At 35.5% G+C, this 18,564-nt stretch overlaps 1 protein-coding gene across 1 annotated transcript in view; it reads right to left on the bottom strand.

The window, feature by feature from the left end:
* Positions 1–1,262: 1,262 nt before the first annotated feature.
* Positions 1,263–18,564, bottom strand: part of LOC121379601 (STAM-binding protein-like) — a 17,591-nt gene continuing 289 nt past the window's right edge. The window contains exons 2-9 of the mRNA XM_041508249.1: positions 16,234–16,309; positions 15,331–15,423; positions 12,367–12,761; positions 10,393–10,579; positions 9,608–9,745; positions 6,590–6,702; positions 5,243–5,345; positions 1,263–3,682 (exon numbers count right to left, since the gene is read on the bottom strand). Of these exons, the coding sequence (XP_041364183.1) occupies positions 3,617–3,682; positions 5,243–5,345; positions 6,590–6,702; positions 9,608–9,745; positions 10,393–10,579; positions 12,367–12,761; positions 15,331–15,423; positions 16,234–16,309 (1,171 nt within the window). The 3' untranslated portion in view covers positions 1,263–3,616. The remainder of the gene's footprint in view (positions 3,683–5,242; positions 5,346–6,589; positions 6,703–9,607; positions 9,746–10,392; positions 10,580–12,366; positions 12,762–15,330; positions 15,424–16,233; positions 16,310–18,564) is intronic.

The following is an 18,564-nucleotide window of genomic DNA, read 5'->3' as shown; positions in this document are numbered from 1 at the left end:
ATTATAACATCATGCACAAATATCAAATACAAGCTCAAATGCACTTTTAAAAAAACTCGTGTGTGTTCGCTATGAACGAATATCGTCAAAAGTATACGCTCTATTCGTCGCCTGTGCCGCCATTGCTCAGCAAAGCACAAACAACAGCCTGTTGTCAGTTTCAGTTAACACGTGCATTTGCCGATTTCAAATTGTAGGGTTCCTCTAAAAAAATTAAAAGAGAAATCTTGCGCTGTAGTTGAAACCAGTTTGATCTTGACAACGTATTATCGACAGTCGTACCTTCCTATTTCAGAAAATATTTTATAAAGTGTTAGTAGAACTTTCAAAGTTTAGTTTGTATACTAGTAACACATTAATCATGTATATATTTTAAAAATAAAATATACTAAAGTAGACTGAACGTTTTCACTTCTTAATTTTACGTATTAAAATTGACAAATTCAAATAACTATTATTTCATTTGGAAAGGGTAAAGTTAAGGGGGGTGTGTTTAATGACATCAAAGATAAAACATATTGATTTAATAATCATCCGACCCCATACAACCGTAAATAAAATGTGTTGAGTGCGTCGTTAAATAAAACATATCCTATCCTTCCTTCCATCTAACATTTGGTAATTTTGACATATAATCTTAGAGAGGAATCGGGTGCATGTGCAGGGGGAGGGTATTGGAGGTCGAAACCCTTACTTCCCCAAGCTTAAACAAAATTGAAATGTATTTTTGGGGGGGAGCATGGCCCCATATAAATTTCGCTCAACACAGTCTATAACCCCAACCCTGCTGAAACCCCTGCACACGCGCCTTGGAAACCTGCTACATTTTATTTTAGCAAGGGATCGTTTATATATACCATCCCACAGACAGGATATCACATACCATGGTCTTTTATATACCCGCCGATGGGTACTGATCCTAGACTGACTGCACATTTCCAAAAAACACCTTTTTAGGTCTAAGTAATGAATAAAAGTAACATATAGTCTTGAAAAATGTTACATAAATTGAACACAGTACCCTCTTCCTCTACCCCTAGAGCGTTACGTAATTAGTAACACTCCCTTACATGTAACGCGTATGCCAACAGCTGTCCACTTTCAAAATTTCAAGGCAAATCCCCCACCCACCGACCCCTGGAAAGGCGTTGTACCATACCTCTATGGATATAAATATGTTTTGGAGATATGAGACGACCCCTCAATCAAGACAGTTAAATTTGTTCAAAAATTGCGATCTCACGTGATCTTTTGTTGGGGAATTCTATACTTGTGATAAGCCAATGAAAACCAATATCGGTACGAGCCCGTCAAAAGTGTCCCACTTTCAAAATACTGGCTTTGTTTTTGACCTGGATAAGCCAGCGTAGTGAAACCAATGTGGAGTGCAACGTCATACATGCACCAAACATAATTGGATTTTCGGTTCTATATGCTTAAATAATAAAAATAATCCCGAATAATGCCGCTTTAAGTAGGTTTGAATTTGACTAGGGAGTCCCTTCAAATTACCAAAATAAATAAATTCATAGCTAATTAAAAATAAATAAATTAAACAAGGTATAAAGCACTGTATGGTAAATTGTATAAAGAATCATGGAGCAACTACATTCACCAAACACAACCATGTACAACAGGGGCGGATTATGGTTTAGGTAAGGGGGTTTCCGAAACAATATGGAAATGTTTATAATTTGAAATTGTAAATTTTATGTGGACATCAATTTAGATCTATGTGGTGGGGTGGGGTTTTTTTTAGCCGAGGGGAGGGGTTCTATGCAACTGGGAAACCCCCCCCCCCCATAATCCGCCCCTGTACAAATATGATGCATTGAAGTTGGAGCATTTTATTATAAACTATGTAGTTAGTACAAATGTCACCACAGCTAATGAATGAATGAATGAATGAATGATTGAATGAATGAATGTTCAACGTCACTCCAGTATGAAAAAACCAGCTAACGAATGCACTGGTTATCAGGATGTTTTGATAAACCAATGGTGTCTTTTTCCATTTGCATCAGGTCCTGAAAGGTTGTAAGGAAGCAAGTTAAGTCACTCCTGAGCCTGAGCTTCTAACCCGTTTTGAGTCTCGACTCCAAAAAAATTATGATATAACACACATGCAATTTGAATGAGATGCTATGATGTTAAATGTCTCAAAGTGTTTAAAGACTTTAAAAAGTTTAATAAGCAGAGGGCCTGGCCTCGTGTTTGTAAATCTTCAGTGGCTAGACTCAAAGCTTCATTTAAGTTTTACATATACAAGTAGTATGTAGTTAAAAGTCTGAAGATTTTGCTTAGGTCTGGAGTCTGGACTGTAGTCTTATAAGCGCAAGCACCATCTCTTAATAAACTTTATTACATACCCATTATTAAGTAATAAAAGACTATTGTGACCTGCACAATACTTCTTTTATGCTATTAAGAGTTAGCTCCCCTGAACATTTAATTTTAATTTTATTTTGTAGAACAAAATAATAATTTCATCCGTTAAAATTAATACAAGTTATAATTATTATTATTATTATTTTTTTAATAATATTAGTATCACCATAAAATAATACTTGTTTTGTTAAATGTCTTCACAATCTACAATCTTCCAGTAACATAAAACCTACTGCCACAAGAACTGTCAAAAAGACGTTTGTTAATGGATTGTTTTCGTGTCAAACATCTGGTGGAACATTAAACATTTCACTCCAAATATACTCACATCCTTACTTTATACCCCATACCAGCCTTCACTAAACCATATGTCCAACACCACATAACTGTAAATAAAAATGTATCAAGTGCGTCAATAAATAAAACATTTTTCTTTCTTTTTCTGCTATTGATTGTGCTGCCTACCACAGTAAAAACAAATATTGAGAAAATATAATTTCAATTTCTGTGAGCAGACTACATGTTTTACGGTTTCAGTAGTGCCGTTTTATTCATATCTTAACCAGTGTTTATAGCCTACAAATTGTACATACTGTAACTATAAAATATTTGTGTTTTTTAAAAATGGGTTTCCTTTTGTTTTGTTACATTAAGCCAAACTGAAATTATTGACAAAAAACACTTTCAGTGAAGGCTGGTATTAGGTTGCCCTTTTTGTTACATCTGGAGAACTGTCTCACCTATCATAATTTTATTTGGTGATGGTCATAATTGCATCCATAGATGTTCATCTCAATGTATATTTAAAAAAAAAAAAAAAATATTATTATTATTATTTTTGTTTTTAACATGACATTGTATTAAGATGAACATTCACCGATGTAACTATAACACAAATTTAATTGATGTCAGACTTAGTTTGTGAAACGTGGCAGTTAATTGTGAAACTTTAACACTGAGCTAAACACAAATGTTGATACCATCGCCAGCAGCAGAAAGGTAATGTCCATATGTGAAGTTCTGTATATTTAGTCAAGAATCAATGCTTTTTTTAAAGTCATTAGTCTTGAACATCATAAAATGCATGCAGAATTTCAGACTTTACTAAAGTCTGGACATTTTAAAAATGTTTTACAAGCATGCATGCTGATTTTCAAATCCGGTGAAAACATTGCATCACGTTACAATAAGCACCAACATCTTGTAACATAAAGTCTTCTTTTGTTTTTCATTTTCTTCTGTAATCGGAAACTGAAGCTTTTTTATTTTCAAGTATTGTCACATGGTCACAGTTCTGAAAGGAAAAAAAAAATCCTTTTAAAATATTTTATCAACAATAAAATTTAATGTAAAATCATAATAGATAATGAAAACACTTGCCGGTATTAGAGAAAAAAAACCTATGGTGATAGATGTGGTATAACATGGCAATATCCAACTTATGTGGTAGATCGATTCAAAGAAATCTGTTTGGCTGCTCCATGGTGACGGCTTATTTACTAAACGGATGCTACATGTTAACTGAATGCCCTGGAAACAACTTACCAGTAGCTGAACAGATATTTATTAAATTTGTAAACCTGGGTTTGGAAGATATGTAAAATTATATAATACTACACTTTATTGTTAGATACTATTTATCTTCAAACACTGTTAAAGCGTGTATTAAAATAATAGCTTTTGTTTGTTAGATACAGTACAACATAATTTGTTAAGATAAATTGTATCTTAACATTTAAATAAGATTATCTATATATTGCACTTGTCTATAATGTGCAAGACTATTCCACTTGTTTCATCTGTCCTAATTATAGTTTTCCAGATGTTGTGGGTTTTTTCACAATTTTTGAGTACAGCTTTACATGTATGTATCTTGCACTGTTACAGATCAAGTTTGACGTTCATGGCAAGTTACCCATTTTTGAAAGAGTTATGGCCCTTGAACTTAGGCACTACGAAAATGTGTTTTCAACTCTCTTTTTTTGTAATGCCTCAAGATATTGAGTTGAAATTTTGTGTATAGCTTGATCACATTCTGTTACAGATTAAATTTAACTTTCATGTTGATTTACCCATTTTTGACATTTTACGGCTCTTAACTTTGGAGATTATGAAAATGTGTTTCTGGATTTTTTTGGGCAATCCCTTAAGATATTGAACTGAAATTTTGTATATAACTTTGTCATGTTATGTTACAAATCAAGTTTGACTTTCATGGTGATGTAAGCCGATATGTTCAGTTTTGCGAACCACAAGCAAGATTTTAATGTTGAATAAAATACTTCTGTTGACAATTATTAACAGTGGATAATATTTTTGGGCGACTAGCGCCATTATTTTTTCATATTTAAAGTCGCTCAAATGGGACTTTGGATGCATTTTGGTGACCTGGCGATTGGCAGTTTAGAGACCTGATTAACCCGGTTAATATTTTTTTGCTGTCAATGGGTCATTTGTCAACAAAACCTGTACCCCCTAATGTTTTGATAAGATGGTGTCAAATTACATCCAGGCCAATCAGAAGACTTTGGACCTGAGATTTATCAAATATTGAATTAAAATGTTATTTCAGAAGTGTTATTGGGTTTTTCACTTGTGTTTTGGATATGTAAAATATTAACCTCATCTAGTTAATCTGTATTTGTCTCGGCTGAGTCTCGACGAATACCGATATTTTCCACATTAAAAAACACTTGTGACATATCCTCTATTTAATCCAATTTGGGACAACCATTGTGTAACTAACGTTGCAAGTACAATTTATCAAACAAGAAACGTATGTGCTTATCTCCATTTTTCAATTACGGTGTACAAATACTAACTCAAACAATTTTCATCATCTGAGTTTCCCTACCTCAAAAAGTGGAGGTTCTTTGGCATGATAATGGAATCCTTTCTCTTTGCATCTGCCAATGGTATCAAGTCCTCGATCTGACGTCAAGCGGAAGATACCAGTCCTGAAAATTAATGTGATATCAAATCAGTATTCATTCTGAATGTTGTACAGATATGATACTAAAATAACTGTAAATGTTGCTGTATTTGTACAGCAACTGGAGATTGATTTGCTTTTCACCTGTTAGGGGAGCCAAAGTTAAGTTTGTTTTGCTTAACGACACCACTAGATCACAATGATTTATTAATCATCGGCTATTGGATGTCAAATATTTGGTACTGTTTGAATAAAGTCTTAGAGGGGAAACCCACAACATTTTTTCATTAGTAGCAAGAGATCTTTTACATGCACCATCTCACAGAAAGGATAGCACATACAGGGCCTATGATATACCAATCATGTTGCACTGGATGTAACGAGAAATAGCCCAATGGGCCCACTGACGTGATCGATCCCAAACTGACTGCGCACCAGACGAACGTTTACCATTGAACTATGTCCCACCTGGTGTGTGTGTGTGTGTGGGGGGGGGGGGGGGGGGGGGGGCGGGGAGCAATCCATAATCTTCAGAGTTGGAGGTGGTGCAGTGCACCTGCTGCAGCACATGCTTTTTGTAAAATGTCAGTGACTAGACGTGGTGCTTTCTCATCATCACAAAAGAAAAAAAAGCCAGATGTAATTACCCTAAACAAATTCCTTTATTTCGTATCATGTTTATGTCCCAAGTGAAATAATTTTCAATTATCATGAGAGACATAAATATGATATGAAATTGTAGTGAGTATAATATCTTATTTATTATCTTTAATCAATTTTAATTTCTATCACTGAACTTGTTTGATTACGGTAATGTTCTGGTATGGTCGTAGTATGCTAATTGTATGATGTCATCGTATATTATGATGTTGAAGTGTTATGTCCCATGAGAAACTTGAAGTGACTTTGATATGAATCAAGATTATTGTAACCATGTTGGTAATAATTTATCATCCTCCATCCCTTCCAATTGATAAAAAGCTGGTTTAATATCCTATAATTATGTTTTGCTACAGTATGTCACTAATGACATTTTGAATTTTTAAACAATATTATATTAATATTTTGTAATACAGAGAAATACTCCAAAACAGCACCTTCTGAAAACTGGAATTCTCTCAAAACGTCCTTTTTTAAATATCAGTACATAACAGAACTTCTGAACCAAATTCCCCTTAAAACTGGACTTTTTACTTGGTCCCATGGGTATCTGGTCCACAGGGGTTTCACTTGTATAAGCAAATTTTTGACACTATTTCAATTACTTACTCTTGAAACTTTGGTGAATACACAATGGCTATAGCTTCTGGCAACATCTTCTGATAAGGGAACTGTGAATGCAGGTCAACACTGGACAGAAATGCTGTCTGCGTTGGGTGGGTCTGAAACAAATATTTAAAAACAAATCTACATGAATTTTTAAAAAGTTGTTTTTTAAAATCTGTTTTCTTTAATGACACCACTAGAGCATAATGATTTATTAATCATCGGCTATTGGATATCAAACATTTGGTAATTTTAACGTAGTCTTAGAGAGGAAACCCACTACATTTTCCCCATTAGTAGCAAAGAATTTTAAATATGCATCATTCCATAAACAGGATAGCACATACCACAGCCTTTGATATACCAGTCGTGGTGCTCTGTCTGGAACTACCGGCCTCGGTGGCGTCGTGGCAGGCCATCGGTCTACAGGCTGGTAGGTACTGGGTTCGGATCCCAGTCGAGGCATGGGATTTTTAATCCAGATACCGACTCCAAACCCTGAGTGAGTGCTCCGCAAGGCTCATTGGGTAGGTGTAAACCACTTGCACCGACCAGTGATCCATAACTGGTTCAACAAAGGCCATGGTTTGTGCTATCCTGCCTGTGGGGTGCGCAAATAAAAGATCCCTTGCTGCCTGTCGTAAAAAAGAGTAGCCTATGTGGCGACAGCGGGTTTCCTCTAAAAAAAATGTGTGTGGTCCTTAACCATATGTCTGACGCCATATAACCGTAAATAAAATGTGTTGAGTGCGTCGTTAAATAAAACACTTCTTTCTGTCTGGAACTAGAAATAGCCCTGTGGGCCCACCAACAGGGATTGATCCTAGACTGTCCGCACATCAGTTGAGCATTTTACCACTGGGCTATGTCCCACCCCTACATTAATTTTGAAGTCAAGTGTACACTCAATAAAAGGACATCTTTTGAAAAGATCAGTTTCCTTAAACTTGACAACTCATTTTATGTATATATAGAGGATTCGTCACAAGTTTTTTTTAATATGGAAAATATCAACCAAGTCTATGTTAATTGGTATTTGTCGAGGCTCTGCTGAGACAAATACCAATTAACTAGATGAGGCTGATATTTTACATATAAAAAATATGAGTAGCGAATTCTAGTTATCCTATAACACTTCTAAAATAATATTTTAATTAATTTTTTTAGTAAATCACAGTACTAAAGTCACCGCCATCGTTAATATGATGTCATCACGATTAGCACAAACTAAATCTTTGAAAACGTTATGATCAGGTACACAGGTCTTGTTGACTTGTAAGCAAATGACCCAGCCACAGCAACACATTACCTAGCGATCTTGCAAATTTGCATACCATTATTAACTGGGTTAATACACTGAAATTATCACATGGGTTTATATTAAATTATTATAACATGGATATCATGGGCAAGTTATAGGATAAATATGTTTATTACATCCTGTATATTACATATAACTACTGATTGATCAATGTTATGTCATGTGGGTTTCTGTTTTAGATCATAGTGCACTGCTGTGTGGTTTTGCAAACCGATAATTCAAGATATTGCACTCTTCTGGTCTAAAAGTTTTAAAAACACAGAATTCCCGTCACACTGACCAATAAGTTCTATTGGTTTCATCAGCATTCAGGAAAAACCCCCACAAATATATCATTCAGAAATGGTATCGTCTGAGACATAATGTCAAAAAGTATGACATCATAGTGCCAAAAATATGGATGGAGACTGAGGTCGCTATATTTATTTTTTGTGCTCCATGAAACATTGCATCATGTCATAAACATTCTACATGACTTCCAATTGGTTAATGTTATGTCAAGTGTGATTCTGTCTGAGATCATATTGCACTGCTCTATGATTTTGAAAAGTTATGAATCATGATATTGCACTATTTCTGGTGTAAAACGGGGAATCTCCTCAGCATTGACCAACAATTGCTATCAGTTTGATTGACAGAATTCGGAAGATGTAGCGTCTTGCCGATAATGACAACATATTTTACGTTTGACATCATAGTGCAAAACACTTTGAAATAACATTTGGCTAAGATCGAAAAGTGAGTTTTGTCTAATAAGCAATTAAAAATGCTCATGTAATAAAGAATTTCCAACGACCAAAATAAAAAACCTAAATACTTCTACATAGAACAAATCAAATGACACACTTTTATTTCACAAGTCATTATTATTTAGAACTAACCCATGATTCAACTATTTTCGAAGATATAGTAAAACATTTGTAAATTTTTTACAATAATTTGAAGAAAGAAAAATGAAAGAAATGTTTTATTTAACGACGCACTCAACACATTTTATTTTCGGTTATATGGTGTCGGAAATATGGTTAAGGACCACACAGATATTAAGAGAGGAAACCCGCTGTCGCCACTTCATGGGCTACTCTTTTTCGATTAGCAGCAAGGGATCTTTTATATGCACCATCCCACAGTCTTTGATATATCAGTCATGGTGCACTGGCTGGAAGTAATTTGAAGATGCATTGAATTTGTTAAAGTTTTTTTGGTTTAAAGATGCCACTAAAGCATGTTGATTTATTAATCATCGGCTATTGGATGTCAAACATTTGGTAACTTGACATATAGTCTTGGAGAGGAAACCCGATTCATTTTTCCATTAGTAGCAAGGGATATTTTATATGCACCATCCCACAGACAGGATAGCACATACCACAGCCTTTGATACACCAGTTGTGGTGCACTGGCTGGAATTAGAAATAGCCCAATGGGCCCACCGACAGGGGTCGATCGCAAACCAACTGCGCATCAAGCAAGCGCTTTACCACTGAACTAAGTCCCGCCCCCTCATTGAATTTGTCTTAGACACACTGAATTTGTCTTGGACAGAAAACGCAATGAAATAAAGAACCATTAAATATCCTAGGTAGCTGTTTGGCAAATTTATTACCTGATTAAATCAATTCACTAATTCAGTTTTAATTTTAGCAAGGGACAATTCAAACGTGGTCAAGTACAGGTTGTATTGAATGTAATCATCTCACATGAATCCATCCAAGTGTTATGAGGTTCAGCTTGTCCTGATAGTCTATCAAGTCCTCCTCGAACTCCATATCACAGCTGTCGGGTGTACCTGTCTGGTGCGGGATAAACAAATCGGTGATGTGGAAAGCATTCTGGGCCTGAAAAACATGAACCACAATTCCTACAGTACTGTATGTACAACCATACATTTTTTTTTACAATATATATTCATTTAACAAGGAAGGAAATGTTTTATTTAACGATGCACTCAACACATTTTATTTACGGTTATATGGCGCCAGACATATGGTTAAAGACCACACAGAAATTGAGGGAGGAAACCCACTGTCACCATTTCATGGGCTACTCTTTTCAGTTAGCAGTAAGGGATCTTTTATATGGACCATCCCACAGACAGGATAGTACATACCACAGCCTTTGTTACACCAGTTGTGGAGCACATGCTGGAATGAAAAATTGCCCAATGGGTCCACCGACAGGGATCGATCCTAGACCGACCGTGCATCAAGCGAACGCTTTATCCCCGGGCTACATCCCACCCCCTCATTTAACAATACCCACTTCACTTTAAAAAAAAAGCACAACTCCTCCCCCCCACCCCCACCACAAAAAAACCCACATCTACAACATGGTGGGGTTTTTTTTAAAGAGCAGTTCACATATAAATAGAACAACATGCAATAGTTTACAGAGTATATTAATGATACATGTAACATGATACAATGTCAACGTCTACGTATTAATAATAATATAATCATGTAAATGCAAATTTTCTAAAGCATACCAGTGAACCAAACAGGATGCCCAGGGTTTCTACATTTTTATCCGTGTTGGGTTGTGCAATCGCTGTAAACTGACTTATCAAATCTTTAGGAACTGTAACCTGCCGCAGTCCACTGCCACCAAACGGACTAGTGAAGTGGTCAATCAGTGCCGGTTTTGTTGATCGGTCCACAGACGGACTTGGTGAACTACAAAATAAAGTCTTAATTGGTTGATAAAAGCCACACATATTTAACACATTGACCGGTCCACAGACGGGCTTAGTAACCTACAAAGTCAAGTCTTAATTGGCTGATAGAAGCCACACATATTTAACACATTAATGACAGTGCTAACCAAAAATGTCTATGATGAAATGGAGCAATAAAATTTAATAAGACTTTATGTATCCAGTATTAAAAAAGGGAAACAGACATGAAGCGACACAATAAGCGAAACAAAGGGGGGAATTAATGGGGGGTTTTCTGAAGGAAAAACATATTTTGGCATCTTATATATATTTCACTGAGAACATCCCAAACAGCATGTTTTCCTTCTTTAAAAGTGCAAACTCTAGTTTTAACCCGTTAAAAATGGACACTAAGTTTACAGGGCTCAAACCTAATGGCGGCACCGACGGCAATTGCTGTCGTTCAGATATAAATTGCCGTAGGTGGAAAGCATCACCAATGGCTTTTTTGTGCCGTCGGTAAAGCTCCTCAACAATGGTGAAATGTATACACCTGGTGTACATTATCTGCCAATATTTAACATTTTCACATTTAAAAGATGTCTACATATAACAAGATATCCTTTCAGTCAGGTTTATTTGCTGCAAATGTCACTTTTAATTTTTTTTGCCAAAGGCAGGTTCAAAATTGCTGTCGGAGGACTGTTTCGCCCATTGCAATTCTTTTAAAAATTGCCATGGGAGCAAATTCTTAAGTTCGAGCCCTGAGTTTAGTTAATGTACAAACCTGTATCTCATTTCGATAAGGTTATAATTGAGTGAAAGAAGAGACTGTGATGTTAAAACGTGAAATATCCTTAAAAATAGACTAGAACTCGAATCAATAAACAGGTATTTCTCAGACGCACGTGCGTTTTTAAAAAATATGTAAAATGCATTTTGTTTGTATTAAAAACACCAGGATGACCAAAAACACTGCGATTCTACAGAAATGGATAATCTAAAGAATAAAATATAAGTAATGTTTGATTTCAGTGATCATAAACAGCTCTAATAGTGAAAAGTATGCTGTAGTGTTTAAAAACTGGGGTCTGTCCCTTTAAGAAAAAACAAGATTTAAATTTAAGTCTGACTGACAGTTATGCACTTAAAATTACTTTCATCAACAATTCACTTTTCTAGTGCACCAATAATTTCTCAAACTAAAAGAGACCACATAATGATTTGCAATATATACTTCTGAAGCTATGCACCATACAGTTGCTTATTTACAAGTTATACCCTTCTGTCTGAAAAACAGTCATTTGTCCTACATGTGTGATACCCTTCATAAAAACCAAACAAGCTATCACTGTGGAGAAACAAAACTCATGTAATCAGAAGTACAACTATGTCAGATGATAGGACATGAATTTTAGTGTCCTGCTACTATTTGAAATTGGATACCATTTGTGGTTAGCTTTAAAAAAATTAAATAACTGCAGAATGGTTGGAAAACAAATAGGGTTATTTTTGGGGTTATTAGAAGTTGCAACTTTGTTAAACAATTTACTATTGATATATTAAAAACAGTAAGCCAACACAGAAATGAAATAAAATAAAATACTTGAAAAAGCAAAATGAGACGAATTTATGAAGTCTGTTTATGTGTAACTACATACATTTTAAATTAGTATTTTACAATGCTTAAACAGGCTTAAAATATGGCCCTTACGTTTTTTCATTGTTAAATGTAACTGTAATGGGTTGTTGCAAAAAGAAGATCTATATTAATGTCTGTGAAATATAAAAAAAACAATACTATACCCAGGAATATCGTTAATTGTTAAGTTTTTCTTCAGCTCTCTGTCCGGCACTTGTGGAGGTACATAATCCTGTCGACTTGGTTGGATCAACGACATATCACCCAGGTCATTTGGCACAAATTCTAGTGTGCCGGAAGGCACCGCAGGACGTTCATTGTTCAGTCCACTGTGACTAGACAAATTGTTCGTGGGAAGATCTCTCTGTTCGTCTGTCTGAGAAGCCTTTCTGCGCTCCTGTTCCTGCAGCTCGTGATAGCGCTCCTCCTGTTCTCGCATCCACTGCTCCTCCGACTCCAGCTTCTTCTGTTCCAGGATAGCCAGCTCCTCAAGTTTTAGCTTGTCTTCTTCTTGTCTTCGCTTTTCTTCCTCTTTGTCCAACTCTGCTTGACGTTTTTTCTGGAAAAATCGGTGAAAATATGAGGAAATTTCAACACAGCTAAATATATTGAGAAAAACAAAAAAATGCATGAGTTGAAGGGTTAGTAATATTTATGATGAGAAGAGTGTAGGATAGATAAGTGTTTAACATTCATGGATTAGTAATATTTATCACGAGAAGTGTGTGGGGTAGATATAGAGAATAACTAGTTAATGACATTGGATATCTGTTTTATCCTGTGATGGTAAGAATGGGAATCGGAAGTGTGTAGGGTAGATAAGTGTTTAACATTCATGGATTAGTAATATTTATCACAAGAAGTTTGTAGGGTAAATAAATGTTTATCATTCATGGATTAGTAATATTTATCACAAGAAGTGTGTAGGATAGATATAGAAAACAAGTAGTTAATGATGTCGGATATCTGTTTATCCTGTGATTGTAAGAATGGGAAATTCCCCAGGGCTCTGCTGAGCATAATTTCTCATTTGGCCTTAACAGGATAAAGCAGATATCCTATGACCATAACTAGTTATTATTTTTATTCTGCAGACAATATAAATTAAGGTGAAAAGCTGTTATTTCAGCCACAGTGTATCATGACCTAGAGGTGAAGTAATGTAGTTATGCGTGTTACGTCACATCAAAGAGTAATAACCTGCTACTATACGGATATGAATTTGCTTTATCCATCATCATATTCTGTCAACAAAAACGGTGGTTGCAGGATAAAAGTGTTTAATATTCATGGATTAGGAATATTAATGATTTGAATTCTGTAATGTACAAATGTAGATCAGTTTCATTTGCCAATCTGTGGATTGGTGGCCTACAGTTGCTGCTTTACCAATCTGCGTATGATTAAATAAGCATTTTTAGAGTACTGCTAATTAAAAGCATTACATGCTCCCTACCAGGCCCCCACAAAATTCAAGGGCCATAACTATGTCAATATTGTAGAAAATTTGAATGGTTTTCACTCTTCATGAATATATAACCTGACCCGGGCTAGCTCTGGCACTCGCCAAGTTCACCAGTTGCCAATTTTAAAAACAACTGGTGAATTTTACTTTAATTTGGAGAAATAATTTCATGTAATAATTAACATTTTGTTAGAAAATAGCTGGGTTCCTGCAATTTTTTAACATTAATCGATAATTTGGCAAATTTTTCTGCTCATCCAGAGCTAGTCCTGCCAGTGACCTAAAAAAAATGGCATTAATAAAAAGAAAGAATAAAATCCACTTTTTGACAGAGTTATGGCCCTAAAACAAATTCCCATAAAAGACAAATTTTATCTGGTCATAAGTCCGTCAAAAATGGGAAAATTCTCATGAAATATGATCTGTAACCCTACATGTTAAAACTACACACAAAATATCAGCTCAATACTTTGAGGCATTTCAAAAAAAAAGAAGGTAAAAAATTTAATATGTTGAACAGACGGACAGATGGATGGATGGACAGACAAATAGAGACTAAACTTATAGTCCCCTCCTTTTGGACTGGTAGGAGACTAATAAAAGACAAATCTAACAGACTGCAGTAAACAATAATGTATGAAATATTTTTTTTAAAACAGAAACCGTTAGTTTAGGAAGGTAGCTAGCCAGTCTTCAACATCAAAAGGAAGTACGGACGGAAATGTTTTATTTAACAACACACTCAACACATTTTATTTACAGTTATATGGCGTCAGACATATGGTTATGGACTACACAAATATTGAGAGAGGAAACCCGCTGTCACCACTTCGTGAGCTACACTTTTCGATTAGCAGCAAGGCATCTTTTATATGTACCATCCCATAAATAGGATAGTACATACTATGGCCTTTGTTACACCAGTTGTGGAGCACTGCCTGGAACGAGAAATAGCCTAATGGGTCTACCGATGGGGATCAACCCCAGACCGACCACACATCAAGCGAACACTTTACCACTGGCTATGTCCCACACCCTCAGCATCAAAAATGCTGAGAAACAAAGGCTGAAATAGATGACAAAAGATCCAATTTTTTTCTCTTCAGGTTTAACGACACCTTAGTACATCAACTACATATGTCACTGCTGTACTTAGATATACAATTCACTATACAGTACTGAAAGAGGAATTAATCGAAAAGGTTTACTGAGAAGTCACAATCTTGAGAAAATGCATATAAACCTGCATACTGCCTCCATGTCTAAAAAAATGCTTAAGCAACATCCTAACCGGACGCGTGCAATTTTTTAAGAAACCACTGATTTCAATTGCTGCATCCTAACCTCACGTGTACGGCGCAACAGATTCATGTAGTCGAGCACGTGACAAAATACCAATAGGAATTGGTTCTATTTTTTGTTGCGTGACATGAGCGACAAACATATATTATGGTTAGGATATAAATAGTGTTGTGTAGCTCGCAATGCTCGCGGCCGATTAGGATACAGCTTAACTCTCCAAAAATATGTCAGCTAATTCTTGTATACTACATTCAATATTAGAAGTATGTGCATTAATTAAGTACATAAATACAACATATATAACCAAATATAAAACTTGGCTAAAAGTACTAGTATTTCAAATGTACATGTATGTACATACTTCAACTTCCTGTCGCATTTTTTGTTCTTCTTTATATCGGTGCTTTAGCTTTGACTTAATTTCTTCTGCCAAAGGAAATACCTGTTTTACTTTCTGAAACAAAAGACATTCCCATAAGAGCAGGTAATAAAGAAAAAAACGAAGCCTTTTAAACAATAAAATTACATATTACATACATGTACGCATTAAATTATTTCGTGACAAAATCCAGTTTGAGCTACTAGAAATATTAGGACAACCAGAATCGGTATATACAGACACTGATATTCATAGGCATTCGGGCTCCCATTTGTGTAGGGGGCAGGCTGGCTTTTGCATGAATTAAACGAATATACCTGAATCTGGATAAAAACATTTATTCATATTAGCATTACTACCAAAAAGCTATATACGGATGCAAACGAATCACTACACATTTTTACATGGATTAAAACTAATTTTGAGAGTAAAATGATTGAAACACTTGGTAAAAAGGTCTCAGATTCGCACATATATCTGCATCATTTCTGCCCAAATTTGAGGTTTTGCTCCAGGACTAGGGGGGTAACTGCCCCCCTGTCTTGTACACGTATGCCGATATTCTAAACAAATTTTTTTATTTAATATATAATTTTAGTCATTAAAAAGGCTCTATTTATATGTTACAATGTTACAATAGCTTCCTTAAATATTATTTTACAGATCTATATTCTATCATTAGTTTACAGATTACTTCTGTCTCAACAACAAAGTGTTTTCCCCACTGTAACAGTACATAATAAAGCTATTCACAAAATTTCAGATCAATATTTCGAGGCATTGTGAAAAAAAAACCATCTGGAAAACTACACGTGAAACAGACAGACAAACACACAGAAGGACGGAGACAAAACCGATAGTCCCCTGCGGTTGCTTAGTTATTACCTTTTTGACTTCAGCAACATCTTTTGCCGAGACGGTGCGGTAATCAGGATGGGAAGGGAGTCGTTCAATGAACAAACTGAAAAACAGACACAAGGGAGAAATATTCGTGAAAACTACACACTGATCTAGCCAGCGGCAAAAGGGCGCTGCGCCCTACCCTCGTTTTGTGCCACTTGGCGGCGTTTGTTTCCACCCTATATCTGATTATCGCCACACTGCCCTAATTCAACAAACATAACAAAGTAAACAAAATTCTGTCCTCTCAAAGTGTGTACATTGTTGTCACGGTTCTGAATTCCCAACTATGAAACATTTGATAATACTTTGTTTATTCACAAGTGTAAAAGCCAACAATGGTATCGTGGTATAGTTTTTCTCTTCTATTGTTATTTGGTATGACTGTACACTAGCAGACAGCCAGGTTTAACAAGCTTGAATGAGAACTAATCCTCACACTGTCACACACATATCCACAATTGACTTAACTAATTAAGAAAACAACCAGTTGAAAGTACATGTAGGCCATCAAGTTAAACTTCGACAGAATGTCAAATATGAGGTTTATTTTGATAGCTAAAATTTTAAAGATGTTTATATTAGGTGGCCTTTGCAAATACCCAGACCAAAATACATAGTGTTTTATATATTATGGCACAAAAGAAACTAGCAATACCGGGGTTTTTATGTATGTAGGTTTAACTGTTTTAATAAAAGCATGTCTGCAAAAGCTTGTTAATGAAATCTATCTAGACTTTGACCTTTAATTATTAATAATGGCCGTTTTTAAAGTGTCCAAAATTAAATGTGTGAAAAACTTGTTGCAAATATATCCATATGCCAATTTATTTATTTGTTTGTTCATTTATTTCTTTTTATATATTTCTAATAATAATTTTATGATTTTTTCATTTGTAGATTTCACTACACTGACTTCTCTTACTAACAACTAACCCACTGTCCTGGACAGACAGCCCAGATAGCCGAGGTGTATGCCCAGGACAGCATGACTGAACCTTTATTTGATATAAACACGAAAATAAGCATACATGAAATAATATCCTAAATGCAATATGCGGAGGTAAAATTGGTTACACAAACATAGATTTGCATTTAAAGGAAACATGACACGAGACCATATTATAGCTCATTTTAAAAGAAAAATGATATAAAAATAATATACAAATAACTTTATAACAATAAAATACGTGTAGTCAACTTAAAATGAAGAAATTACGCTAATCAGTATCAAAGTACGATTTATGCATATTTCTTCGTGAGCGTTCGGAAAAAAAGGGAAGTGACGTCAGAGCCGCTGTACTCTTCCATTGTTGTTAACTGTTTATATATGGAGTAAGGGGCTTACGATCTTTTCAGTTCAACAGTGCCGTACTGCGCGGCCTTTGGGTGTAAAAATAAACAGTTTAAACGATCGGGATTGTCTTTTTATGGTTTTCACAAGGATGGTATCCTAAGAAAGACGCGTGTATTTTTATCGCAAAAGAAAAGATTGGACACCAACACCCGCATAGTACTTGGTGTCGGCCCATTTACAGCCCGGAGCCCGAACGTTACCCGGATACAAAAAACAGTACTCGGTTGCGAATGCTGAGGTGTACATTGTACATATTTGGCACAAAGATACACCTCAGCATGATGTATTTATATATGTTAAAACAAAAAAGATTTTTTCATGTTAGGGCTGTAGGCCTACATAACAAAATCTGTATTCACCGTCCGAAGAAGGAAACGTCAACAAGTAATTAAATAGGCATATACAACATGGGATTTGGCATGAGGATACATCTCAGTACGATGTATTTAAATATGTTTTAAAAACGTGTAGAAAACAATAATAATTTTAAATAATGTTTTTTAATCTTCGGGCGGAATACGTCACAAAACGTTCCTCATCTGGCCCGAAGCCCCAAAGCACACACGAAGTTTCAATACAAAATAAACCATTACTGTACGGTGTCGAAATAACTTTATGTTCATCCAAGGGCTTGACTTGAGAATCGTGTGTTGTTTGTAGTTAATTGGGTACTTTCTTTCCGTGGCCGGACACATGTGATTCCCTGATTTGCAGGTTGCTCATATTGCAGGTTGATCGACCAGGTAAGTGATTACCCACGGTCTAGACATACGTACAAAATACGTGGCCAGCTTTTTTAAGATCACAGGGTATTGTGGCGTCACCTGTCGCGACTAATAGTAAAGATGGCTTTAATGAACATTATCAGCCGCCCTGCTTCATTACTTGTAATACTGCGGTAAAACCCTTGATTAAGTGACTTTCCCACTTACCAAAGAAAAGAAAATTTGGGACGTGGG

Source organism: Gigantopelta aegis, chromosome 8 (genome assembly GCF_016097555.1).
Source record: "Gigantopelta aegis isolate Gae_Host chromosome 8, Gae_host_genome, whole genome shotgun sequence".
NCBI lineage: Eukaryota > Metazoa > Mollusca > Gastropoda > Neomphalida > Peltospiridae > Gigantopelta > Gigantopelta aegis.
This window is presented reverse-complemented; position numbering and strand designations above follow the sequence as displayed.